Genomic DNA, 27,504 nt, shown 5'->3' with positions numbered 1-27,504 from the left:
CAACTCAGCGACCAGAGAAATTCCGAACATGCCGGCCGTTTCAAATTCACCAATCAGCGCTTGGCATTTCGCGGCAGCCCGCCGCGGCTCAAAACCTGATTGGTGAATTTGAAACGGCCGGCATGTTCGGGATTTCTCTGGTCGCTGTGTTGAGCACCGATCATAGTCAGAAAGCCGTATGCATGATTTCAGCGTGGATTTTCTCGGAAATTGTTGGAGGGATGAAGTTCAAATTCGGCGAAGAGATAGAGCAACAACTCACCGATCGATAGCCGTCGTCAGATAGGTGAGATTTTCAGAAGTTTGGCGTTAATTCCGGTTTGAAGTGGAGGAGGTCGCTGCTGTCGGCCGCCGACTTGCAAGCCTTGTCTCCTTTTTCTCTATTACCGGCCTTCGGCCGGCTAAATCAGTTAAAAAGGCGCTTAATACGGCCCGCGCAGGCGAAGAAATGCAACAATTGAGTCGATAAACGTTTCATTCAACTTTATTGAGATATTTAGAGCGAAATGTAGTTTAGATAGGTAATTTCCAGAGCCTTATTTCAGTAGCCCTTATAGATTTCAAAATTTCTTTTGTTCGTCTCATGTCAACAACAATAATTAACTACGAACACATAGGGTGGTCTGCCTGTGCTGACACAGTCGATCCGGCTACACAAGATGGCCTTTTTTTGCACAAATTCCTGCTTGTGCGGCACAGTATATATCGCGGGAGAACAGGAGGATCTTTGTAGGGGAGAATCATAGCAATAAGGAGTCGATCTTAACGTTCCGATCTATAATAATAATAATAATAATAATAATAATAATAATAATAATAATAATAATAATAATAATAATAATAATAATAATAATCGAATGTTTATCCAGGATAGCCCTTCAGTACATGCGTACTGTTATCAACGGGGTCCTGCTGATTAAAAATTAGAAATTACTAAAATTACTAATTATATAATATACAATGAAAATTGTGTAAAAAGCGGATCATGCACTAAGTTAAAAGCCTTAAAAAACTACAATAAAATATTACAAGTAAAAATCGTCCAACGCTTTCCTAAATAAAAGTCTAGAATTAATGTTTCTTAAATTCAAAGGTAAAGAATTAAAAATCGAGGCACCTATAAAATAAAAACTACGGCGCGCAAAATCAAGTTTGACTTTGGGCAGTTTTGCTGTTTTCCCGTTGTTTCTAGTGTTGGCGTTATGATGTAATCGTTCAAAGTAATTTTTAAACGGAGAACACACAGTTCCATTAAAGCAATCAAAAACAAAAGAGCATGCTCTCTTTTGTAAAAAGTTGTTAATTGATAAAATCCGAAGATCACAACTTCGCAAACTGCACTTTGGGGAAATGATTTCCAAGCTTCGGTTCTCAATAGAGCGAATCATGCGTTTACGGGACTCTGACCATCCAAGACTATATAACCCAAGTGAACATATCGCGAGTCAAAAAAATTCCATACATTTTATTAACTGTTCAGTGTTTACCAAAATAATTTGAAGACATGTATGGTCTGTGCAGAATACAGTAAATGATTAGTGACTTCCAAATCGGACATTTTATCATCCAATGATTTTCTTAATCAGACAGAAGCAGCCAATTGCATATCACGTTTGTTGTCTTTTTGGAAATAAAATGAAGCAAACCTAACAGTTCAATCCTTTGACATAAGCTCAAATAAAATCATCCTCATATTGTGAATTAATCGGTCGCATTACCGGCATTCTGCACTGGAAAAGTACTCCTTTCGGGAGGAGGCACATAGTCCAATATAGAGAGTATCCACCCTTCCCAATTCAGAACTACTATTTTGCATGCACAGAAGTTGGTTGATTTAATCGGTGGACAGTTGGACGCCGCTTTTTTTAACTTGCTTGTGCTAAGCTTGGTTCAAAAGTGCGACGCAAACGCAAGGAAAAACGTGTAAACAAGCCAAACACAAACGCAAATGCAAGCGAAAGAAATGGAGAATTTTTCTATTTCCTTGCATCTGCGTTTGCATTGCCTCTACGTATCTTACGTTCCTTGTGTTTGCGTTCTTGGTGTCTATGGCCTGCATTTTCATTCGCGTTTGCGTTCGCGCTTGCGTTTCACGTGTGAGCCAGGCTTTACCATTTCTCAAAACCCACAAGCAAAGGAAAAGTACTTTTTCTATCCCGAGGCGCGGTGGCCTAATGATTAGTGCGCTGGACTCCGATCGAGCGGTCCGGGTTCGAGACCTTGCCAAGGCACTGCGTTGTGTTCTTAGGCAACACTTTACTCTCATAGTGCGTCTCTCCACCCAGGTGTATAAATGAGTACCGGCGAATTTACTGCTGGGGGTAACCCTGCGATGGACTAGCATTCCATCCAGGGGAAAAAAGAATACACGCTTAATGCTACAGAAACTGGGATAAGCTCCGGCCTGAGCATTTATTCAACAGGGACTGTAAATCAATGTAAAACTCTTCAAAAGACTCATTTGTCCCTTGGGACCTGTTGTGAAACTCGTATTCATGAACAAAGATACTTGTACTTCCACATACCTGGGTTTGGAAAGACTCAATGATAGCATTGACATCTTGTAGCCCTAAGATGTTCATTCTTTTAACGGTGTCATCGCTCAGGACGTTTGTAAATAGAGCTTGTTGGGTTTCTCTAGGAAGATCGGAGAAAGCTGTAATTGTCACTGCAGAGTTCCATCGCTGCTTCCAAATTTGGAATCCGTCTGGAGTAGAGGTTGCAATATCAAGCTTCGGTACTCGTGCAATTTCAGAAGAAATAAATTGAAGGTTTGGTCCAGATGTTGTTGTTGGACTCGCACTGGCCCCCTCGGAGGGTTCTGGAATTGGCTTGGGTGGCATTTCCTTTATAGTTGAGACAAACGTCGCCCCTAGAGCGAAGAAATGAAGCTTCTAACGTCTATGATCGATAGCGATCGGCGAGCAGATTGAAAAATGGCCGCACAACTCGATGTCGACTACGCCATGTTGGATAGCTAGACCATGTGCTCCTCCCCAGTCCCCTAGGTTATAACACAACACTCATCCCGAAATTAACACCTTTCCACTTTACCTCCGTAGTCCTACCCCCTGCGCTGTCTTTTTTGATACACGTGGTAGGACTTGAAGATTTAGCAGGTTTGCATGTAATCACTAACTACAGGCAAGATGACAATTTAACTGAAGAACGCTTTATTGATCAAATATATAAAATATTTTAAATTTACAAATAAATATCACTGCACATTTGCACGATTTGTTAAGTTTTTTCTTTGACCTTCAATACAGTCATTATAACTATAAGTCAATAACAAACTATATCTTAAACAACTGTTACCTTCAAAAAACCTTGAATGCAAAAGTTAAAGCTGAATTGAATTCTAGACATTTTAATATTATGCAGTATGAACTACTGTACAAATTGTACTCTTTTAAAGAGAATTTATGCAACATAAATAACTAACTAATACATCATAATTCACGTTTACTCTCATGTAAACAAAACAAAAAATAAACACTGCCAAATCTTGGCCTTGCCATTTCTGAAGTTTTAAAGTCAAACTTGCTGAATAAGATATTTTTTTATAAATCAGTTGAGCCTGTGTCGCGTAGATGTGCAACGAGGCAGATAGCCGAGAATGAGGAGCTGAAAAAAATAGGGCCCAAATGCTTGCTGATGAGCACTTCAAGAATGCTTTTCTTTGCAATGATTAAATTACATTTGACTTTAGTACGTTCTGGTTGTAAGAATGAAGTATACCATCTCATAATAAACGGCTTTCTTTTCTGTACTTTAAATTCGTTTTTAGAATAAAAATCAGTCGAGCCTTCGTTGCGCGTACGTGCAACGAGGCTGATCACCGAGAAAGAAGAGCTGAAAAAATAATGCCAAAATGCTTGCTGATCGTCATTTCCTAAATGCCGCTTTTCCTGGCGATGACTAAATACATTGACTAATGAAAATTCAAAATATATGGAGTATACAATCTCAGCAAAATCGTGCTATATCAAAAATCTTTTTAACCGGAGCAGAATTGATAGTGTTTACTTTTGCATTTCTCTCCTCTCTTAAAACAATACCAAAGAAGCTCAGCTTCTATTGTCTTAATTCGGTAATAAATATCCTTAAATACTCTTAAACTGTTACAGTTTTAAATGTTTACCGGTCAATATAAATATCCTGTGTTCCTGACGCAGTGATAAGTTTTTTCAATCGTTAAGCACTTCAAGGCGGCGCGCATGAGCATCTTGTCGGAATTGCTACAGTAACGTTCATATTCCCCTGGTCCTCTATGACCGCGACTAAATTTGACCCAACGCATTTCCTCATGTTGCTGTTGTTTGGGGTTATCGAACTAGAACACGCGGTTAAGATCGCAACCTGCCTACAAATTGGGTATGACATGGAACCACCACTCGCTAATTTTACCAATTTGCGTTTGCCAGTGTAACATTCAGGCTCGTCATCAAGTTCTACAGGGGATCTCTTATGTCTCCAAACAGGAGTGGCATTAGCTGCAGATTCACCGCTGACATCATCGCCGAAAGACTGCAGTGCTTCTTGGCTTGGTAAATCTGGTTCTGCTAATCTAAGGACGTCAGCTGGGTTCTCTTCTCGTTCAGTTGGTTTCTCATTTGTCTCATTCAAGGTTGTGTTTAATTCTTCATCAACTAAACCAAGCAAACTTTCAATGTTGTCGTTGCTGGCTGACGTGATAGCTCTGCCATTTCCGCGGTGAAGAAAAACAGCAAGAATGACCGCAATAACCTGCAGGAAAAACACCAATATAGTCTCCATAAGTCTCTATACAACATCAATACATTGACCAGTGATGTGAATATGAAAATAAAGAAAATTGTGTTAACGTTGATGTAGCGCTAAATTCTAAGAAATAAAAAATAAATTTTTTTACAACCTATAATATTTTTATTTGAGTCCAGGAAACCGAGGTATTTTAGGACAATTTCTTCATTTACTAGAAGTTTAATGGTCATTTGCTTAGTTTTTCTAGTTTTGAAAAGCAAACGGACACTTGCAAAACTCAGAAAAAGTTGACTGATACAGTCAAAAACAGTCCAAGCGTATTCTTACCTTAATAATTTCCATTCTTATGTGCTTGTGGCCTTTTACCAAAATTAAAAAGTATTCACAACTTGTATATGTTTTTTGTTCGTCTGTGAGAAGATTTGAAGACTTTGATCTGATGTCGAGTAAAGACACTCTCTCCTTAAATACAATTTTTAGCGGTCCTAATTTGGCGCTGAAGTAAATAGCTAGAGAGGGAAACTACCGCGTTTCGCGTTCAAAATTACTTCATTTGTCAAATTTATTCTGGACACCGTTTCATCCTCATTCATGTGTCTGTACAGTTTCGCTGATAAAGTATCCGATTCCTTACAATGTATTGAAGATTTCAATGGTACAATCTGTGAAGTGCTGTCAGTAACGACTTCCTGCGTTTCCGGTAGTAAACTGAAGAAAAAGATTCTCATTGGCCAAAAAAGTTGCTCCATTTTAGAAGATACGAGCTTTAGTTACACTGAGGATATATTTAGCTGAATCCCACACGAGAAAAAAAGCTTAAAATAGTTTTAGTCTTTAATAGGAAATTGTTTAGTTTACCAAATTATGTAAACATCTGTATGATTATGCGATAAACGCTGCTTTCGCCATTTTGCTGCGTAACACTTTTAGCGCGCGTTATTTTGTTAACACTTTCGTGCAGATATATTTGATATATAGTACTTGTTCGTACAACGGCCGTAAAATGTTGCGAATCTTGGCTGAGTTTTATTTAATTAAGCTATTTCTTTAAGTTCTTTTAATGGAGTATCTCTCAGATAGCTGGGAGGAATTTGTGATCTGAATTCCAGTCTGTAGAACGATAAAAGTTATTTTATGTATAACTTTTCTGATTTTCAGTACAGTATTACATCAGATAGTGACTATCGCTCCGTAACAATCTGATATTCTGATGCTGTGAGTGAGTATGTAAAATTATAGGTCCTTATAGTTTTGTTTGTCAAAAATATAATTCAGAGGGACACATTTATCTTATATCCAACATAAATCAGTAAACTAAAAGGCCTTTCTTTTAGAGAAACTCAAAGTAACATTACATAAGTTACTTTGATTTTAAAACGTCCTTGATGACAGTTTTCGAAACTGTAAACCGTTAAAAAGTAAAAATAAACTTCCCTTAAGTCTCAAATATCAAAATATGCCACTAAGGTTGTATTTTGATGTGATAAACGATCCCGTCTTGCAGCTAAGTACGTGACAGGTCGCTCACTATTTCGAAATTAATTTTCCGTTTTCATTTCTATAAACAAACTTTTAGTTCTTTTAGTCAACTATGGTTTGTAAAAGAAATTGAATGCTTTCTTTAATTTGTTTTGGCGACGGTTAGTCGACTAGATCGTTGTCATCACTTTAATTTTAAGACTGTCAAATGGCTATAACATTACAAAGTATTTCATGTAATGTTAAGTTTCAGACATGTTTTCAGCATACGTGCTTTGATATGCACAAAAATCTGTTCTAGAAGCTTGAATGTAAACAAAATGCGTTCGCGGCTAAGACTAAAACTTATTGTCGGTCCGTTTCTTGGTGACCAGCAGTCAAATTTGGAAACAAAGTATGTTTATTATGGTCAATATTTCAGTAGAAATACGTGTCTTTCAGGAACTTGCGAAGGTGGAACTGCAGTGTATTCTTACAGGGTTAAGAATGGGGGTAGGGGTGAGTAGAGGGATTATCTAAGATTTGCTTTCGTTTAGGGATTAGGGGTGGAGCTGTTTACTACGGAAAGTCTAGTGAGACCAAAGGACAGTTAGAACACTGTCGACTCGATCCGGCTACACAAGATGGCTTAGTTTACACAATTCCTTGCTGGCGCAGAACAGTATATACTGGGAGACCAGGGGTATCTTTACTGACATGGAGACATTCAAAGAAGCACGAGCGGGGTTACGAATCATACCTCTTCAAACTCCCCCCCCCCCCCCCCTCGCCGCCGTTTTGTGAGCAGGCCCATCTTATCAGCATTTATCCGCTTTGGAACGAGCTTAAATTTACTGAAACAGACCATTACTGTCACACCTGTAGCGAAAAACAGGTATTCATATAAAAGATCGCTCTAGCAACATCAGCAAGGATAAGGGTATCGAAGTTAGTGACTCGTGGATTCCCATAGTCAAGAAACACTAAAGAATAACGTCACAGGATAGAACCGCTTAGGAAAAAGCTTCTGACTGCGAGGATCGAAATCACACAATCACAGCCGGCCACAGTGACCCGTAAAGTCCGTAAACAATTGACCTTATGGCCTAAAACAAGACTAGCAGTAAGGAGACGATCTCAACGTTCCGTTTAGATCGTCTCCTTTCTTTCGTGAGTCAAAAACGTCGTCAAACGATAACGTACATTTATTGACTGTTCAGTTGTTTCCCAAAATAATGTAAAGACATGTACAGAATACAGTGAATGATTCGTGACTAATCAGAGATCGATTTTACCATCCAATGGTTTTGCAAATTTCCTTGCGTTTGCATCTGCATTACTGTAGTTCACATGTATGTTTCCTTCCGTTTAAATTTGCGTTACCGTAGCTTACATGTGTGTTTTCTAGCTTTCCCGTTTGCATTTGCGTCGCACGTGTGAACCACTCTTAACGCAAATACAAGCGCAAGCGCAAGCAAGAAAAGCGTGACTTGTCCGCCATCTTGAACTGCCTCAAAGTATTTTACGATCCTTGTGTTTGCGTTCTTGGTGACTGTCGCCTGCATTTTCATTTGCGTTTGCGTTCGCGCATGCTTCGCACGTGTGAGCCAGGCTTTATCGTTTCTCAAAACCCACAAGCAAAAGGAAACGTATTTTTTCTATCCCGAAATTAGCACCTCTCGACTTTACTTCCGTTGTCCCACCCCATGCGCTGTCTTCTTTGATACAATGGTCACGTGTGAGAACTTGAAGATTTAGCAGGTTTGTATGTAATCACTAACTACAGGCAAGATGTTAGCTTAACTGAAGAACGCTTTATTGATTCAATATATAAAATACTTTGAATTTATAAATAAATATCATTTAACATTTGTACGATTAGTTAATTTTTTTCTCATTTTGACCTTTTAATACAGTCATTACAATAACAAACTATATCTTAAACAACTCCTACCTTCAAAAACCTTAAATGCAAAAGTTGAATCTGCACTTTTTCACTCCAATACTTTTGCATTCTAGACATTTTCATGCAGTACGAAATACTGTACAAATTATACTCTTTTGAAGAGAATTTATGCAATATAAATATAGCTATTTAATACATAATAATTCGCGTTTACTCTCATGTAAACAAAACAAAAAAAAGAAACACTGTCAAATCTTGGCCTTGCCTTTTCTGAAGTTTTTAAGTCAAACTTGCTGAATAAGGTATTTTTTGATAAATCAGTTGAGCTTGTGTTGCGTACACGTGCAACTTGGAAGATAGCGAGAATAAAGAGCTGAAAAAATAGGGCCCAAATGCTCGCTGATGAGCATTTACAGAATGCTTTTTTTTGCAATGATAAAATTATATTGACTTTAGTAAGTTCAGGTTGTAAGAGTGAAGTATACCATCTCGGCAAAAACAGCTCCATCAAAAATCTTATTTACCTGAGCAGAATTGACAGTGTTTACTATTGCAAGCTCAGCTTCTATTGTCTTTTGTAATAAATATCCTTAAATACTCTTAAACTGTTACAGTTTTAAATGTTTACCGGTCAATATATCCTGTGTTCCTGACGCAGTGATAAGTTTTTTTCAATCGTTAAGCACTTCAAGGCGGCGCGCATGAGCATCTTGTCGGAATTGCTACAGAAACGTTCATATTCCCCTGGTCCTCTATGACCGTGACTAAATTTGACCCCACGCATTTCCTCATGTTGCTGTTGTTTGGGGTTATCGAACTAGAACACGCAGTTAAGATCGCAACCTGCCTACAAATCGGGTATGACATGGAACCACCACTCGCCAATTTTACCAATTTGCGTTTGCCAGTGTAACATTCAGGCTCGTCATCAAGTTCTACAGGGGATCTCTTATGTCTCCAAACAGGAGTGGCATTAACTGCAGATTCACCGCTGACATCATCGCCGAAAGACTGCAGTGCTTCTTGGCTTGGTAAATCTGGTTCTGCTAATCTAAAGACGTCACCTTGATTCTCTCCTGGTTCAGTTGGTTTCTCATTCGTCTCATTCAAGGCTGTGTTCAATTCTTCATCAACTATACCAAGCAATCTTATAATGTTGTCGTTGTTGGCTGACGTGATAGCTCTGCCATTTCCGCGGTGAAGAAAAACAGCAAGAATGACCACAATAACCTGCGGAAAAAACACCAATGTAAAGTTAACTCTTTATTTATTCCCAAGAGCGGATCAACATCTAGCCTCTCTTAACAATACCGATATATTTTCAAGCAGACAACTGATGAGAATATAGAAAATCATCAACTAAGGAGTTGTGTTGATATGGCACTAAGTTCTAAAACGTGAAAAACAAAAATCTTTGAAAATCATTTAAACCCTTGAAACCCCAGAAATCTTTGAAACCCAAAAAATTAATATTTCAAGATCTCAAAGGCAAACATTTTTACTTGTAACTAGTTAATGATCTTTTAGATCAATCTTTTGTTAATAAAATAAATTAATCACTTTATTTAAGTGTTGATGTTTTTAGCACTGCTGTGCTGTTTCTACCTTTTAAATATTTTTTAATTAAGTCATGATCATATAAACACAGTTAATATAAAGCAATTTCTTCTTGTAAACGTACTTAGTACCAGAAAGCTAACTGACATTTGGAGAACTTAAAAAGTTAATACAGTCTGACATAAACAGCCTTTTTCTTACCTTAATAATCTCCATGACTTAATTTCTTATGATCGAGCTTGCAGCTTTTTACCAAAGTTAAAAAGTGTTCACAACTTGTATATGTGTTGTCTGTTCTTCTGTGAGAAGGTTTGAAGACTTTGATTTGATGTCGAGTGCAGTAACTCTCTCCTTAAATACAATTTTTAGCGGTCCTAATTTGGCGCTGAAGTAAATAGCTAGAGAGGGAAACCACCGCGTTTCGTTCAGAATTACTTCATTTGTCAAATTTATTCTGGACACCGTTTCATCCTCAATCACGTTTCTGGACAGTTTCACTGATAAAGTATCCGATTCCTTACAATGTGACGAAGTTTGTACAGTACAAGCTGTGAAGTGCTGTTAGCAATGACTTCCTGCGGTTCCGGTAGTAAACTGAAGAAAAATCACGATTCTCATTGGCCAATAAATTGCACCATTTTGGAAGATACTAGCTCTAGTTACACTGAGGATATATTTAGCTGAATCCCACGCATGAAAAAAGCTTAAGATAGTTTTAGCCTTCAATAGAAAATTGTTTAGTTTACCAAATTATCTAATGATCTGTATGTTTATGCCATAAATTCTCCTTCCGCCATTTTGCTACATTACACTTTAAGCGCGCGTAATTTTGTTAACCTCTCGTGCAGATATATATTTTTTTGCATCGAGTAACGCCAATCCTGATTGATTTCTTTTTCTTTAAGGTATTTCTTTAGGTTCTTTTAATGGAGTATCTCTCAGTGAGCTGGGAGGGAACTTTGACCTGAATTCCTGTCTGTAGAACAATTAAAGTTATTTTATGTAAAATTTTTACTTTCAGTACAGTGTTACATCAGATAGTTACTATCGCTCCGTAACAATCTGATATTCTGACGTTGTAAGTAAATATGTAAAATTATAAGTCTTTATAGTTTTGTTTGTCAAAAATATATTTCAGAAGAATAAATGTTTATCTTATATCAAACATAAATCAGTTAACTAAAAGGCCTTTCTTTTAGAGAAACAGTTTTCAAAAGTGTGAACCGTTGAAAAGCAAAAATAATTAAAACTTCCCTTAAGTCTCAAATATCAAAATATGATACTCTGGTGAAATATCCTGATGCGATAAACGATCCCGACTTGTAGCTAAGTACGTAACAACTCGCTCACAGGAACTATTTCGAAATTATTTAATTTACCGTTTTCATTTCTTTAAACTGGATCTTACAATTATAGCATTAAATTTGAAAGACATAAAAATCTTCGTTTTTTTGGGCGGCACTCAGTCGAGAACATTTAAGTGATCAGGTGGTCACATTATTTTTGAATGAAACAAACGATTGAATTTATAAGTTAATAAAATCGTAAATCTTCAGTTTCAGGCCAGTACGTGCTTTGATGTTCATAAAAATCTCTTCATTCTAGATACTTGAATGAAAATAGAATATGTTCACAGCTAAAACTAAAAGTTATTGTCAGTCAGCTTCTTGGTGATTATGAACCAACTTTGGAAACAAAGTATGTTTCAGTATTAGAGTCAATATCACACTAAAAGTACCGTAATGATTCGATTTAGCGCCCGGGGCGCTTATTTACTTTTGGCACCTCAAGGGAGGGCGCTTTTTCGAGGCAGAGCGCTTATTCGGGACAGAGCGCTTATTTGATTTTTTGAGAAACAACCAAATTTTTAAAACAAAACTTTTAAAAAAATAATAAAACGGATACATAGCTTACAATAAAAGAAACTGTAACAGTAACAACTTGTTGAAAGTTCAGTTACTTTTAAATAATTGTTCATTTTAGCAGTAATATATACATATACGGTACGGGGAATCTTCATGAGTTTATCTCTTTGACGTCGATGACGTCAGTAGGGACATTTATCCACAATAGGGGTGCTTTAGAATAGGGGCGCTTATAAGAACGGGGGTGCTTATTAGAATGGGGGGTGCTTATTCGGAAGGAGGGCGCTAAATCGAAGGTACGTGTTTCGAAGAAACTTGCAAAGGTAGAAGTGCAACGTAGTATAACGGGTTGACGAGTAGGCCTAGACAGATTGTGCTCGCAAAATCATGAAAAGTTGCTCTTTTTAGGGACCATTCATTTTTTAGAAGGGGGGAGGGCCGGAGGAATCCCTGTGTGTATTCAGTTGAAACTTTTTGGCCCTCCCCCTATAGTAGAGTAAAAAAAGGAAGGCCCTCCCCTAAAGTGCAATATTAAATTTTGCGACCCCCCCCCCCACACACACACACACACACATGCACCTAAAAAAAAATTCACATCAAACCTCTTTTTTTGACAGAGCTCCATTCCGCTGTGTTGCACAAGATTATCTTTGATCGCAAAAAAATCTATGCTACAGTCAAACGTACGCCGTGCTATATACACGAATTGAAGCCCTTCTTCATTATGTGGAACACTACTCTTGCACTCTTTAGCATCAGAAGTGACCTTTAACGGTCAAAAATGCGAAAAATAGCCTTATAAACAAACACACTTAGGCACGAATCAAAACTACATTAACACAATTGGTCCATTTACGTGAGCCAATTAAAAACCAGAATTTTCGATCCTGCAGACAAGTACAAATACGGCAAATCGATTGATTTCAAATCATTCAATGGGACTTTGACATAGGAGCATCTGATGAGGTCCACTGAAGGACCGAAACTTGAGTCTTGCTTTAGATAAAACATTTGCCAGAAGAGATGGTTGCGGCATACTAGAGACTTCAAATGCAGTAATCAAACTGCCATAGAATTTATTTGGTGGATGCAAGTAATGCAACAAAACAGATCAACAATAATGGAGTTAAAGTTTTATGTCTTTTATAGCTCCCAGAGCGCAAATCACAACAACTCAAACTAAGGGGAGCTTAAAAACAACTCAAAGAAACCATTGCTCTCAATGTTTAGAGACTGCAGTAGCCTTCCAAAGACTCGGATCTTTATAGACCCTCGCAACTGTGGTAACGAAACGTTATCCTACGAACTAACCGCCACTTTAGAATACGAGTTGACAGTTAGAAATCCACTGATCCGATACACAATATAGACTACAACATTCCTTTAAAGGCTTTTAAGAATCTTTCAACAAACATGAGCCGATAAACCTAACAAAATATGCCACAGAGCTAGCAAACACAATGGCATAAAGATCATCACTGAAAGCGTTAATCAAATCAAATAGAGAGCGTTAATCAAATCATCCGTTAACAGACTGAAGGCTAACATTTAGCAACCAGCGGGAGTCGTGCTTGGCCTGTCACATTTTATATCACTTAATATTTATTGAAAATAAAAGATTTTGATTTGGATTAAAATGCAGTGTTTTTCTACGCGACCCCCCCTTTTCAAAAACGAAAATAACGATGACCCTCCCCTTTTGCCACTGTAAAAAATTAGTGACCCCCCCCAAGATTCCTCCGGCCCTCCCCCCCTTCTAAAAAATGAATGGTCCCTTAAAGCCAAAAAGTTGCTAAAATGTTGCCCAAAAACCCAAAAAGTTGCTACTAAAACTTCAAAAGTTGCTACTTTAATATATCAATATTTCATACATTTCGTCCGCCATTTTGAGGAAGAACACGCTGCCGACGCTGGGCAACCAGGCCAAGAAAGCCTGGGCGACCAAGCAGTGGTAGTGAACCGAAAATAACTAGGGACGAGGTGGGCTTATGATGTCCTCTCAACACCTCCTCAACACCCGTTCCCTGCTAGTATGCAACGTATCAATGTTTTTACAGAAATAGATGTTTCCTTTTCAAAATTTCAACCACATGTTAATTTTTGTGATTCTTATTAGGCATATCAATACAAAGTTGCTCAAAAGTTGCTCAGAAAGCCAAAAGTTGCTCAAGGTTGCTAAAATTGGAAAAAGTTGCTCCAAACGCCAAAAGTTGCTCAAAAGTTGCCGAGCACAATCTGTCTGGGCCTATTGACGAGGGAGGGGTGAGTGGGGGAATAGGGGTAGAGGTGTTCAGGTCAGGTGACAAGCTGCTACGGAAAGTCCAGTGAGACCGAAGGACAATGACACAGTCGTTCCGGCTACACAAGATGGCCTGTTTTGTACAATTTCCCGCTGGTGCGGCACGGCATATATCGGGAGAACAGCCGGAGGATCTTTGCAGGAGAGAATCAAGGAACTTGAGCAGATTTACGAACCTTTTTTCTGAGCACGCCTATCATGATACCGGCCTTTATCGAGATAAAATTGATTGATCAAGAATTGATCAAGAGTATTACTGATTTACTTTTAGGGTAAAAAAAGTTATTCACATAAAAATTCACTTTTACAACTCCACTGAACAGGGCTCATTGTATCGAAATTACTGATGGATTTCTACAGTCTAGAAACTTAAAAGACTATCAAAAGACTAGAAACTCAAACGACTATCACTCTGAAAACATTCTACAAGTACCAAAACCCAGTTTTGGTTATTCCGGAGCTGTACGTTCTTTGAAATGGACTGCCATCAAAACTACGTAAACGATTAACCCTAGCAAGCTTTAAAAAGGGAATCAATGACTTTTATGCCTCAACGGGCAGCCACACGGCAAACGCGTAAAACAGTATTATAGCTATTTTTGCATCATTTTTGTACTGATGTTTTAACCGTGGTTAAAAAAGGTTTTATTCTATGCTATGCTATGCTATGCTATGCTATGCTATGCTATGCTATGCTATGCTATGCTATGCTATTATATTCTAAGAAGACCGACGCAGCATAAGACCGCTGAGGAAACAGCTTCTCGCTGCAGGCCCGTAGGGAGGGGAGTGCAAGACCCCCCCCCCCCCCCACGAGTCTTGGAAGTCCGCTCATTGTGAAAAAAAAATATGAAAAAATAAATAAATAAAGGAAATGGTATTTTTGTACTTCCGCTACATACATCCAATATGGTCTTTTGGGTTGAAGGCCCACCATTTGTACATTTGGGTGGTATAGATTGGACCAAATTGTGTGATTCTAGGTTAATTTTAACGATACATTCTACCTAATGTCCTTCATAGTGAAACCGTTCGAAGTGCCATTAATATTCCCAGGCGCTACCAAAAAGAGAGGAGATTGGGTACTTGTTGATTGGGCTCGTTAGCACCCAAGAAGGTTGGAGCTTTTCACAGTGCTAAAACGGATCAACAAACCGACTCTGGCTGATTTATGTAATTACCATTTGACACTGAAATGAAGAAACCTATCTTTTTCCTGTCCTCCTTCTATGTACGGCCGTCATTGTTAGCTTAATAAATTGTAATTTACGTTTTCAAGGTTCTGTTTCGAAAAATATGAATTGAATTTAAAAATGTACCAGAATTATTGTCGTTGCTACCTTCACTTTTACCTGCCTTTTCCTAACAAACTGTCTTCAAAACGCACGAAATGCTGTCTCAGATAACCTATTTTTCAGACCCCCCTACGTTATCGCGCCTTCGGCATTTATACGCATCCCCCTATGCAAAATCCTGGTTACGGGCCTGCACCTGACTCGTCCCCAGTCGTCTTTTCAGTCCGTCTTGAGTCGACTGCTGAACACGGAGGGAATCATGGGAAGGAAGAGAAGAAGCGAAGGAGACCCTTTCTTCCTTCCCATCATCCTTCGCGTCTTGCAATTTTCGCATAAGAGACGACTGGGGACGAGTCAGGGCCTGCACTGGAATATTTGAGAATCGAAATCATCAAATCCCAACCGGCCACAGAGACCCATAAAGACTCATGGCAGTAAGGAGTCGATCTTAACGTTCCGTTCCACATCCAAAGTGAAGATATCGCGAGTCAAATAATTACATACATTAATTTTGTTAACTGTTCAGTTTTTACTAAAATAAAACGAAGACATGTATAGTATGAGGAGAATACAGTAAATGATTAGTGACTTCTAAATCGGAGATTTTATCATCCAATGATTTTCTAAATTGGACAGAAGCAGCCAATTGCATATCACGTTTGCTTGTCTTTTTAGAAATAAAATGAAGCAAACCTGACAGCTTAATCCTTTGGCATAAGCTCAAATAAGGGGTGGTGAATGGTCTTTCAAAAAGGGCGAGTCTCGCAGAATTTTAGGCAAATTTCAGGGGTATCGTCTTCTCGAATTTTTCTTTGATGCTTTCTCGGAGTCTCAATTTCATTTGCAACGCTAAAAAGGTCTCGGGCTCGCAGAAAAGATATCAGTCTCGCCGTCTCGCATTTACCATTCAACACCCCTCAAATAAAGTCATCCTCATATTGTGAATTAATCGGTCGCATTTCATTCTGCACTGGAAAAGTACTCCTTTCGGGAGGAGGCACATAGTCCAATATAGAGAGTATCCACCCTTCCACAATTCGGAACAACCATTTTGCATGCACAGAAATTGGTTGATTTAATCGGTGGACAGTTGGACGCCGCTTTTTTTAACTTGCTTGTGCCAAGCCTGGTTCACACGTGCGAGGAAAACGCAAACGCAAGGAAACACGTGTGAACTGGCCCAGAGCAAACGCAAGGAAACACGTGTGAACTTGCACAACGTAAACGCAAATACAAGCGCGAGGAATGGAGAATTGTCCATTTTCTTGCACCTGCGTTTGCATTTGCGTTACAGCAGCTCACATGTGTGTTTCCTTACATTTGCATTTGCGTCACACTTGTGAACCAGGCTTAACGCAAATAAAAGCGCAAACGCAAGCAAGGGAAGCGTGACTTGTTCGCCATCTTAGAAAAAAGACTTCAACTGCCTCTACGTATCTTACGTTTTTTGTGTTTGCGTTCTTGGTGTCTGTGCCCTGCATTTTTCATTTGCGTTTGCGTTTGCGTTTGCGCTTGCGTTGCACGTGCGAGCCAGACCTTATTATTTCTTAGAACCCACAAGCAAAGAAAACGAAATTAGCACGTTTCCACTTTACCTCCGAAGTCCCACCCCCCTGCGCTGTCGTCTTTGACACAATGGTCACGTGGTAGGACTTAAAGATTTATCAGGTTTGCATGTTATCACTGAGCACAGCCAAGATGATAGTTTAACTGAAGAACGATTTATTGATCCAATATATAAAATACTTTGAATTTATAAATAAATATCATTGCACATTTGCACGATTATTATTCTCATTTTGACCTTTTAATACAGTCATTATAATTATGACTGAATAACAAACCAGATCTTAAACAACTCCTACCTTCAAAAACCTTAAATACAAAAGTTGAAGCTGCACTTTTTCTCTCTTAAACTTTTGCATTTCATTTTAGTCATTTTCATCAAGAAAACATGCAGTATGAAATACTGTACAAATTATACTCTTTTAAAGAGAATTTATGCAACATAAATAACTATTTAATACATCATAATTCACGTTTACTCTCATGTAAACAAAACAAAAAAAGAAACACTGTCAACTTTTGACCTTACTTTTTCTGAAGTTTCAAAGTCAAACTTGCTGAATAAGGTATTTTTGATACTTTTGTTTTCTTTTAGAATTAATTAGTTGAGCTTGCATGTGTTGCGTACTCATGCAACTTGGCAGATAGCCGAGAATGAAGAGCTGAAAAAATTGGGCCCAAATGCTTGCTAATGAGCATTTCCAGAATGCTTTTCTTTGCAATGATAAAACTACATTGACTTTAGTAAGTTCGGGTTTTAATAATGGAGTATACCATCTCGGCAAAAACGCCTCAATCAAAAATCTAATTTACCTGAGCAGAATTGACAGTGTTTACTTTTGCATTTCTTTCCTCTCTTAAAGCAATACCAGAGAAGCTCAGCTTCTGTTGTCTTTTGTAATAAATATCCTTAAATACTCTTAAACTGTTACAGTTTTAAATGTTTACCGGTCAATATAAATATCCTGTGTTCCTGACGCAGTGATAAGTTTTTTTCAATCGTTAAGCACTTCAAGGCGGCGCGCATGAGCATCTTGTCGGAATTGCTACAGAAACGTTCATATTCCCCTGGTCCTCTATGATCGTGACTAAATTTGACCCCACGCATTTCCTCATGTTGCTGTTGTTTGGGGTTATCGAACTAGAACACGCGGTTAAGATCGCAACCTGCCTACAAATCGGGTATGACATGGAACCACCACTCGCCAATTTTACCAATTTGCGTTTGCGAGTGTAACATTCAGGCTCGTCATCAAGTTGTACAGGGGATCTCTTATGTCTCCAAACAGGAGTGGCATTAGCTGCAGATTCACCGCTGACATCATCGCCGAAAGACTTCAGTGCTTCTTGGCTTGGTAAATCTGGTTCTGCTAATCTAAGGACGTCAGCTGGGTTCTCTCCTCGTTCAGTTGGTTTCTCATTTGTCTCATTCAAGGCTGTGTTCAATTCTTTATCAACTATACCAAGCAATCTTATAATGTTGTCGTTGTTGGCTGACATGATAGCTCTGCCATTTCCGCGGTGAAGAAAAACAGCAAGAATAACAGCAATAACCTGCGGGAAAACACCAATGTAAAATTAACTTTGTATTCATTCCCAAGAGTGGATCAACATTTTGCTTCTCCTAACAATACCAATATATTTTCAAGCAGACAAGAAATTGAGTTGAGATGGCACTAAATTCTAAAACGTGAAAAACAAAAATCTTCGAAAATTTTTGAAACCCTTGAATTCCAAGAAAACATTGAACCAAAAAAAAAATGATATTCCAGGACCTCACAGGCAAATATTTTATCTTGTAACTAGGAAATGATCTTTTAGATCAAACTTTTGTAAATAAAATAAATAAACCACTTTACTTAAGTGTCTACGTTTTTGCAATGCCGTGCTGTTTTTACCTTCAGTTTAAAATATTTTAACTTGAGTCATGATCATATAAACAAAGTCAATATAGGGCAATTTCTTCTAATATATGGCGGCCTAATTTCTTTCTCTAGAAGTTGTAAACGTTTCAATGATCGGTCACTTAGTACCTCTTAATTTAGATAGCTAACTGACATTTCAGTGGAGAACATAAAAACGTTAATACAGTCATAAACAGCTTTTTTCTTACCTTAAAAATCTCCATGACTTTATTTCTTATGACCGAGCTTGAAGCCTTTTACCAAAGTTAAAAAGTGTTCACAACTTGTATGTGTTGTCTGTTCTTCTTTGAGAAGGTTTGAAGCCTTTGATTTGATGTCGAGTAAAGTAGCTCTCTCCTTAAATACAATTTTTAGCGGTCCTAATTTGGCGCTGAAGTAAATAGCCAGAGAGGGAAACTACCGCGTTTCGCCTAAAATTACTTCATCAGCCAAATTTATTATGGACAGCGTTTCATCCTTGTCCGTGTTAGTTTCTGGTAGGTTTCGCTGATAAAGTAGAATTCCTTACATTGTAACAAAGTTTGTAATGTTCACGCTGTTAAGCGCTGTTAGCAACGAACGACTTCCTGGGTGACCGGTAGTAGACTAAAAAAAAATGACATTCTCAAGAGCCAATAAAAATGCTCCATTTTTAAACACACGACCTATTGCTACATCAGTTAGGATATTTTCGGCTGAAACCCACGCAACAGAAGTCTAAAAGAGTTTGATTCTTAGAAAATTGTTCCGTATACAGAATTACTTAATGATAATTATTATACATGCAAGAAACTCCGCTTAGAAAACGAATCGTTGCTTCGCTTCCTTCCGCCTGATTCTAATGCCATGGGCGGAAGAAAAGGTTGCTAACTTTCAAGCCAGTAGGCTTCCCATTTGCTTCTACTTCGTGCAACGCCCATAAAATTCTGCGAATCTTGACTGAAAATTTTATTTTATTAGCGTATTACTGAGAATTTTTTAACAGGATATTAATTTAGTGAACTGGAAGGAAAAGATTATCTAAATTCCAGTTTGTGTAGCTAAAAAATCATTTTTTCACTATTGCCGGATTTTAAGTGAAGTATTACATAAAATTGCTTTTGTTATAATAGCATTTATTAAAATTCTTTTAAGTTTTTAATCCGTCAAAAAACCGAGGCGTCCATAAAATTACATATCTAACAGGAATCATTTGATTATAGAACATATTAGACCCGCCGCGTAAATCTCATGTAAAACGAAACAAAAAATCCAGCCATGCTGTCTTTTCTGTTTGAGAGTCTCAAAGTCAGGGTTAAGTTGTATCTCAAACGACGCTGTATCGAGTGATTGCAGTTTTCGAAAGCGTGAATCATTCTAAAACAAGTCAAGATTATGGGCGAAAAATAAACTTCCCTAAAGTCTTAAATTTCAAAATATGATACTCGGGGCCAACCAAATATTTTAATGCGATAAGCGAGCTTTGATATGACGTAAACATCTCGACAAAGGAACTAGTGTTAAATTATTTTTTCCGTCTTCAATTCTTTAAACTGATTTTTTAATTACTATTACAGCAAGATGTGCTTGGAGATCTTGAAAGAGATAACATCTTCGTTTATTTGTGCGGCGACCTTGCTCGAGGGCATTAAGGTGGTTATGTGGCTAATCAGTCCGTGGCTATGTCCTTTTCGTCGATGTTTTAGCAACAATATCACAACAAACTATTATAGGTAATAAAATCAATTATACCTCAACTAATATTCATAAAATGTACTTTACAAACCTAAATTGTCTTGTCAGTAGGTTCGAAAAGGTATCAAATGTAACAGGTCTAGCCAGCCCCCTTGAAAACTTCAACAGCTTGAAAATGAAACAGCAGGGACCACGTGCCTCTGAATGTATATATTTTGGAAACAATATTTTGGTACAAAAGCTGTGACGCCTTTTAATTTCCGCTTGCCTTGTAGCAACGAGCTTACATGTAACAAAGGTTTTCTGCTCAGGGTTTTTTTTCGCCATCGCGTTGCGTGACACTTCCGGTTGAAAGTTAAGAGGAAGTCGCCCTGCCCTGTCCAGCTAAACGATCTGCTCTCTAACTTCCGGGTTCAAGTATTGCCAAAAAGAAGTAAAGTTCAAACATGTTTTTAGTGAGCATCGCAGGATCGCTATCAGCATATTTTTCGTCCCGTCGATATACAGAAACTACGTCCGTGTTCAACGAACAAATATAAAATATAAAATGGTGTCAAGTAGGTTTACTACAAAAAAAAAAAAAAAAGAGTTTGTATTCTGCCGGCGTAGTACATAGTATTTTTTTTGTTTCCATCTAAGGACTTAAAACCACCATCTACAGGAAGGTCCCTTTTAGCCTTGGAAATGACCTTAAATAACAACAGGAAGACGTCTAAATAAGTAACTTTATTTATCACTGCCATCTTGCCGAGCATTTGACGCAGGGAAGGGTAGGGGTATGATCCTCAAACAAAACACAGTTTGATGTTAGTGGCCAGCTCACAGGACATTATTTTTCGTGCTTAATTATTTCTGTTTGACCCAAAAAAAACTCCCTTTAGGCAAGTTGGAGTGACTTTTCAGTGACCGATGAGTAACAATTCATTTCTCTTGGCGTGACTTTTTTGGGGTGCACATGAAGCCAAGACAGTGTCATTTAGCTTGTTGATAAATGTCTTTACTCTCCTCACCCTTCTGTTTTACAGTCATCGATATTGTTAAGAGAAATTAGAAAACGATCTTAAAAACCATACCAATGAAGAAGCACATCCCTAGTTAGGTGATAACTGAGGGTTACCCCCCTCCCCACCATCTCTCCCACCCCACCCCACTCACGGAGCGCCAACACCAGGGGCAACAGACAAAAATATCAAACCGACACATGTTACAGAGCTTTTCTTGCCGATGAGTATTATTTTCTAAAATAAAATGCTACGAATAACTAAGCGTCTTATTTTCCGCCCACTAAGTGTTGTAAAGGAACAAGGAATCGAATATAAAAAAAACTACAGTTCCAGTGATAAAAAAAAAAATTCTTAGCGATTAACAGAACTGATTAAATTTCCCTTGTGAAAGTGAACATTTATTTTTGTAGTTTTCGTAGTACATGACGTACAGTTTTCGACACGGCACTTGTTACCAAGGTTACCACGTAATTCTCTGACGCAAGAAATCCGTACAAGCTTCACTCGACCTTTCAATGGGTTTCCTTCAGCCCACGTTTTGTTTTCAATTTGCTTCTTTTGTGTAAAATCTCATCGATTTTTTTTAATTATCCAGTCACTCTCTGCCAAAACCAGCAATTGAACTGATCGTTCTTTGTTCTCATTACATGTCGGCTGGACGTTTGTTGATATTTTAAGGTGAAATTGGAATCTGATCGCTCCTGAGAATTGAAAGTTTAAATTTAGCCACTAAGATAAAAATAATGTCAGCTGTTGCCAAAATTAAAACTTTGCTGAAACAAGGAAAATAAGATCACGTAGATGAAGTGAAAACGTTTCTTATATTTATTGCGTTATATTATTATAACCCTCCTTAACTAGATTACATCCCTTTATTTTCCGTTCTTGCTGCTACCAGCTACATCGAAACTTCGACTCACGTAAAATTCATAACTTCTATGTGAACGCCGTTTTGATGAAATTTTAAAAAAAGGAAAAGCCACATTGCTAGAGTTTTAAAATACCAGAATCTCGGACGCGGGCTCTGGGAACGGGAACGAGTTTTAAAAAATACTATTGCTTATGGTAGTGAAGTTAATTTAATTGTAAAACTCGCTGGATAACAATTGAAAAAAAATTGAACGGTTTCTTGATCGGTCTGCTTTTCTTATTATTGTCAAATGTGTTTGTGTTGTAATGATTTTCTATAACCATTAGGAACGTCCCAGGAGCCATAATCGGGTCGGTCACCGATCATGGCGCCTGGAACGTTAAATTCTTCGAATCTTGACTGAATTTGCCAGTGATTTTCTAAACGTCATTGAAAAGGACCTTTCGGTTTCGATTAAGTCCCCTGAATTTTACCGAAACTGCTTCACTTTAGAAAAAATGCACATCGCTTAAATTTGCTAGCTATTAAAATGTTCATGAGATGTTGTCGACAGACCTGAAATTCTCCTGACCCCACACCCCAGCCCAACCCAACCCCCACTCCACTCCACCTCCACCCCACTCCAGAAAGAATGCTCTACACTAAGTTTTAGCAGAATTGTATAATTAGCTCTACTAGCCTCGACCGTATTTAATTATGACTCAATTTTCTAGGTACTTTTACTTAACTTCAAACTGTGTATAATGAAAATGGAGATTTATAATGATAATTGGTTTTCATTAATGAATCGAATTTACTTCTAATTATTCTACATGCACTATAATCGTTGTTCTCGTTGTAATTTTATAGCCGAATAAAATTTACAAAATGACATAACCACGTCGTTTTCATTGTAATGTCAGAGGGTCTCCTCAATAAAGAAAAAATCTTGTAGAAAATATTGTATGCAATAAGAGAAAAATCGGTTTAAAGATAATTTCGAAATAGCTCTGTGTCCGAGCTGTTACACACTTGGCTACAAGGCGTTTATCGCATCAGAACTTTTGATCCCATGTATATCAAATGTTGGTACTTAAGGCTTTAATTTAGGGGACTTTATTTTTTGCTTTAATTTTCGGACAGTTTCGACTTTCGAAACTGCCATCAGGGACGTTCAGTTTAAGAAACATTGTAACTTTGTAGCGTGACTTTAACTCTTGCAAAAGAAATGACAATTATCTTCATCTCCAAAGGGACTGATAAGGCCTTTTAACCATGATTCTAAAAGTATATGATATATTCAATGATATCATGTTTATGATGTATATGATAAAAAAAATGTTACAATTTTTTCGATGGATTTTAAAATCCATACACTTATTCGCGGTATCGGAATTTTAGATTGTGACTGATATTTTGCATGTTACTTCAGGTAATACTCTCCGAGAAATACATGTATTACAAAATAGCTAAGATAATATCCTGTTCAAAAGAACTTAAAGTGGTATTTTGATCAAATAAAATGCTTAGTCTAGATTTGCAGAATTCTACGCCGAACGTTGTACAGTGAATAGTTACTCGATATGTAAAACATATATCTGCATAAAAATATTTACAAGCGTGTTTTTCGATTCGCAAATCTGAACGCGCCAGACAACGGAAGGAAGTGAGTCTGCCATACGTTTTCCAAGCAGAATTTATGGCATAAATAATACAGATGATTTGATATTTGTGAAAGCTAAGCAATTTTTTATTCTGAGACACAAACTATAGACTTTTGTCGTTGCATAAGATTCATTTGATAATTCTCTGTGCAACGTTTTAATAGCGGAGCTCCACGCGCCGAAGGCGCGTAGCGACTCCATGGTAACTCGGGTACAGGAACAGACAGGGCAAATGCCATCGACGAATGTTGTCGCGTACGTACTCCGTCCACGAGCCGAACAGCTAGCTCCGGCACCCCCTGCGGGAAAACACAACCTCAGCTAACTATAGTAGAATAAACGAGGAAAAAAATCTTACTCTTACAATAAAACATAAGGGAGACTAACTTAGTCCCTTAACAAATAAACCAACACCCCCTACAAAGACTCCTCGAAAAGCAACAAAAAATTTCTCTCACCCCGTACAACATATAGAGAGCCGACAACTTCATCAAAATCCTTAGAAAAAGGTGAGCTATACATTAAAAAAAATCTAACATTATACTCTACCACCTCAAAAAAAAAAACAAGCAACACCCGAATACCTTACATCCCCTAAACCTATCTCCTCACCACCCTCCTATTACTTACTAATCACAACACTAACCACTTCATTTACCCCGCCACCACAGTTCCCCCCCCCCTCCCACTTCACGCACACGGCCCACATTCTTAGAGGTACTGCTCTATCTCCGGATGGGGCGAGGACTTCCTACCCCTTGGGGGGTAGATGGCTTGGGTAACTCCCTGTAGTTACTCAATTTCCTCCTCTTTCTCTCTCGCAAATTTTACCGTACCAATTTTGGGGGTGGTGCTTGTCTGACTCGGATCGCGGTCTGGGTTCGGCGCCGGGCACTACGTCGTTCTAATACTCTCTATTCTTCTTCACCCAGGTGTATATGGGTACCGGCTTATTTACTGCTGGGGGAGGGGGGGGGGGTTAACCCTGCGTGGACTAGCATCCCATCCAGGGGGAGTAGAATACTCTAGCCGCTTATATGCTGCGAACCTGGTTACGCTCCCCTGATGAGCCACTTGCTCCACGGCTTTACCTCCCAAACATTTATTCCCGTGCCCACACTGTGAGACGTAATCTGATTGGTACAATTCATCATCTCTAATTAATCTCATGTTGCTACATATATGATATTTGTTGTTTAGCAATTTTTACTTCACCAAAACCGAACTCAGTCATTAATAATAAAACATTAACTTTTTTTTTGTGGGTGTGTCTCCGTAGTTTTTTTTTTATTCGGGATCTGTCCTTTCCTCCCCCGTTTGAGGGGGGGGGGGGGTGGGACAGCTTCATTTATGCTGCACATACCATATGTGGGTGTGGATTTTCTAGCCGCTTTTATTTTTGTCTTGGTATCTTAGTTCCTCTGTTTATTTTTATTTTATTTGTGCTGTTTTCTGTGAATAATATTTTAAATATCTTCTAAATGTAGGGCATATCCGGGGGCTCCGCTTGTGCCTTCTATATTTACGTACTGTATCCTCGTATGTTCCTGGAGCATTTTTTGGCCCTTGGGATAACCTTTTTTAGTCTCTCGGTCTTCCCCTCCTTTTCTTTTCCTTTATCAACTTGACTGTTGGGGGTGTCTGATCTCGCCCCCTTTCCCCGCTGAATTATTTAGGGAGTTACACTCGACATAGATCATCTTTCTTTCCGGCAGCTATTATTTATTACTCGCGCCACAGTTTAGGATGTCATGGATAGGTAGTTCTCTGGGTGCTACGACTGTACTTTTTTTTTTATTCTACTTTTTAATATGTCAGTGATCTTCTCTTTTTTTTACTTTTTTTTTTTTTTTTTTTCTCTCGGTGACTTTATTTTAACTTTTATATGTTGGCTTCTCTATTTTTTTTTCTTTTTCTCTTTCCTTCTTTTATTCCATCCACTTCTTTATTTTTCTTTCTTTTTTTCTCCTTTTTTTGTTTATTCTTTTGAGACTAGTGTTGTCTCTCGGTCTTCTTTTTTTTCTTCCCGCGGATGGCGCTTCCTCGCCAACGACACTTGATGGTTTTTGCCTTGTGTGAAACAACTGAACGGGAGGCCAGCTGACTCCTTATACGCTCCCGCACTGCAGTCTTTCGGTGTGTGTCAGCGGTGAATCTGCAGCTATCCACTCCTGTTTGGAGACATAGAGTCCCCTGTAGTGCTTGTGCGGCTGTGTTACATAGCACGCAAATTGGTAAAATTGGCGAGTGGTGGTTCCATTCTCCCGATTTGTAGGCAGGTTGCGATCTTAACCGCGTGTTCTAGTTCGATAACCCCAAACAACAGCAACATGAGGAAATGCGTGGGATCAAATTTAGTCACGGTCATGGGACCAGGGGAATATGAACGTTTCTGTAGCAATTCCGACAAGCTGCTCATGCGCGCCGCCTTGAAGTGCTTCTGATTGAAACTTATCACTGCGTCAGGAACACAGGATATTTATATTGACCGGTAAACATTTAAATGTAACAGTTTAGAGTATTTAGGATATTTATTAAGAATCAAGACAATAGAAGCTGAGCTTCTCTGGTATTGTTTTAGGGGGAGAATGCAGTAACTTCTTCTCTCGGTGATGAGTTTTGATGGAGCTGTTTTTGCCGAGATGGTTGCTCTTCTCCCTACTCACTATCATTTTATAAATCATTCAGAAAGCTTCTGGAATGCTCATTTTTTTCAGCTCTTCATTCTCGGCTATCTGCCAAGTTCACCGTACGCGCCGCTCAACTGATTTATCATCCTTATTCAGAGTTTGACTTAAAAACTTCAGAAAGCAAGGCAGGATTTGCAGTGTTTCTTTTTTGTTTTGTTTACTGGGTAAACGGTTTGTTTATTTTATTTTTGTTTCTCTTTAAGTACAACTTGTACAGTTTCGTACTGCTGATGTCTTCATTTGGTAGTGCAGCTTAACTTTTCATTTTTTTGGTTGTCTTTTTTGTATTAAAGGTCAATTGAAATTCTTCTTCAGTTTTATTTATATTCAAATATTTCATATTTATCATAAGCGTTCTTCATTTAAACTATCAGCTTGGCTGTGCTCAGTGATTCTCCTCTTTTGTCCTCCCGTGACCATTGTATCAAAGAAGACACGCAGGGGGTGGGACAACGGAAGTAAAGTCGAGGGTGCTATTTCGGGATGAAATCGTTTCCTTTTGCTTGTGGGTTTTGAGATTGGTAGCTGGCTCCCTGTGCGAAGCAAGCGCGAACATATCCTGATCAAATAAAATCGCGTCCCAAGAACCCATCGGCCGCTTGCGCCTCCGGAAGGAAACATACATGTAAATACAGTAGATGCAAACGCAGGTGCAAGTGTAATTGCGTTGTGCGGCTGGCACGGCAAGATTGGGGTTGTCTCCGCTTTCTTTGGGTTTTGTTTTTTTTTGTCGGTCTTTTTTGTGTTTCGTTTTTTTTTTTTTTTTTTGTTCTGTTTTTTGCTGGCGTGTCTTCTTCTTTTTGCCGCGTTTTTTTTGTTTTCCCTTGTCTTTTCGTCACGTCTCTCTCTCTCTCCCCCTCCCCTCGCTCTGGGGGCGTGGCTCCTTCGTTTCTTTTCTTTTTTGTCTTGCGTTTCTCGTTTTGGGTTGGTCTTGTTTGCCGGTTTGGTGTGGAGTAGTCCCTCGTGTCTCTTTTTTTTCTCCCGTTTGTTCTCTCTTTGCTCGCTGCTCGTTCCTGTCTTCGGCTT

The 27,504-nt window shown here is 38.5% G+C and overlaps 2 protein-coding genes across 2 annotated transcripts; both read right to left on the bottom strand.

The window, feature by feature from the left end:
- Window positions 1–8,765: 8,765 nt before the first annotated feature.
- Window positions 8,766–9,883, bottom strand: LOC144632049 (uncharacterized). Its single transcript, XM_078490654.1, has 2 exons — window positions 9,869–9,883; window positions 8,766–9,340 (listed from the first exon to the last, which is right to left on the bottom strand). Exons 1-2 carry the CDS (start codon window positions 9,881–9,883, stop codon window positions 8,798–8,800), a joined length of 558 nt encoding a protein of 185 aa, XP_078346780.1. The 3' UTR covers window positions 8,766–8,797.
- A 7,694-nt stretch (window positions 9,884–17,577) lies between these two features.
- Window positions 17,578–20,412, bottom strand: LOC144633732 (uncharacterized). Its single transcript, XM_078492592.1, has 2 exons — window positions 20,362–20,412; window positions 17,578–18,246 (listed from the first exon to the last, which is right to left on the bottom strand). Exon 2 carries the CDS (start codon window positions 18,190–18,192, stop codon window positions 17,704–17,706), a length of 489 nt encoding a protein of 162 aa, XP_078348718.1. The 5' UTR covers window positions 18,193–18,246; window positions 20,362–20,412; the 3' UTR covers window positions 17,578–17,703.
- Window positions 20,413–27,504: the final 7,092 nt, after the last annotated feature.

Source organism: Oculina patagonica, chromosome 12, assembly GCF_052425735.1.
Source record: "Oculina patagonica isolate OP01 chromosome 12, crgOcupat, whole genome shotgun sequence".
NCBI classification, from domain to species: Eukaryota; Metazoa; Cnidaria; class Anthozoa; order Scleractinia; family Oculinidae; genus Oculina; species Oculina patagonica.
This window is presented reverse-complemented; position numbering and strand designations above follow the sequence as displayed.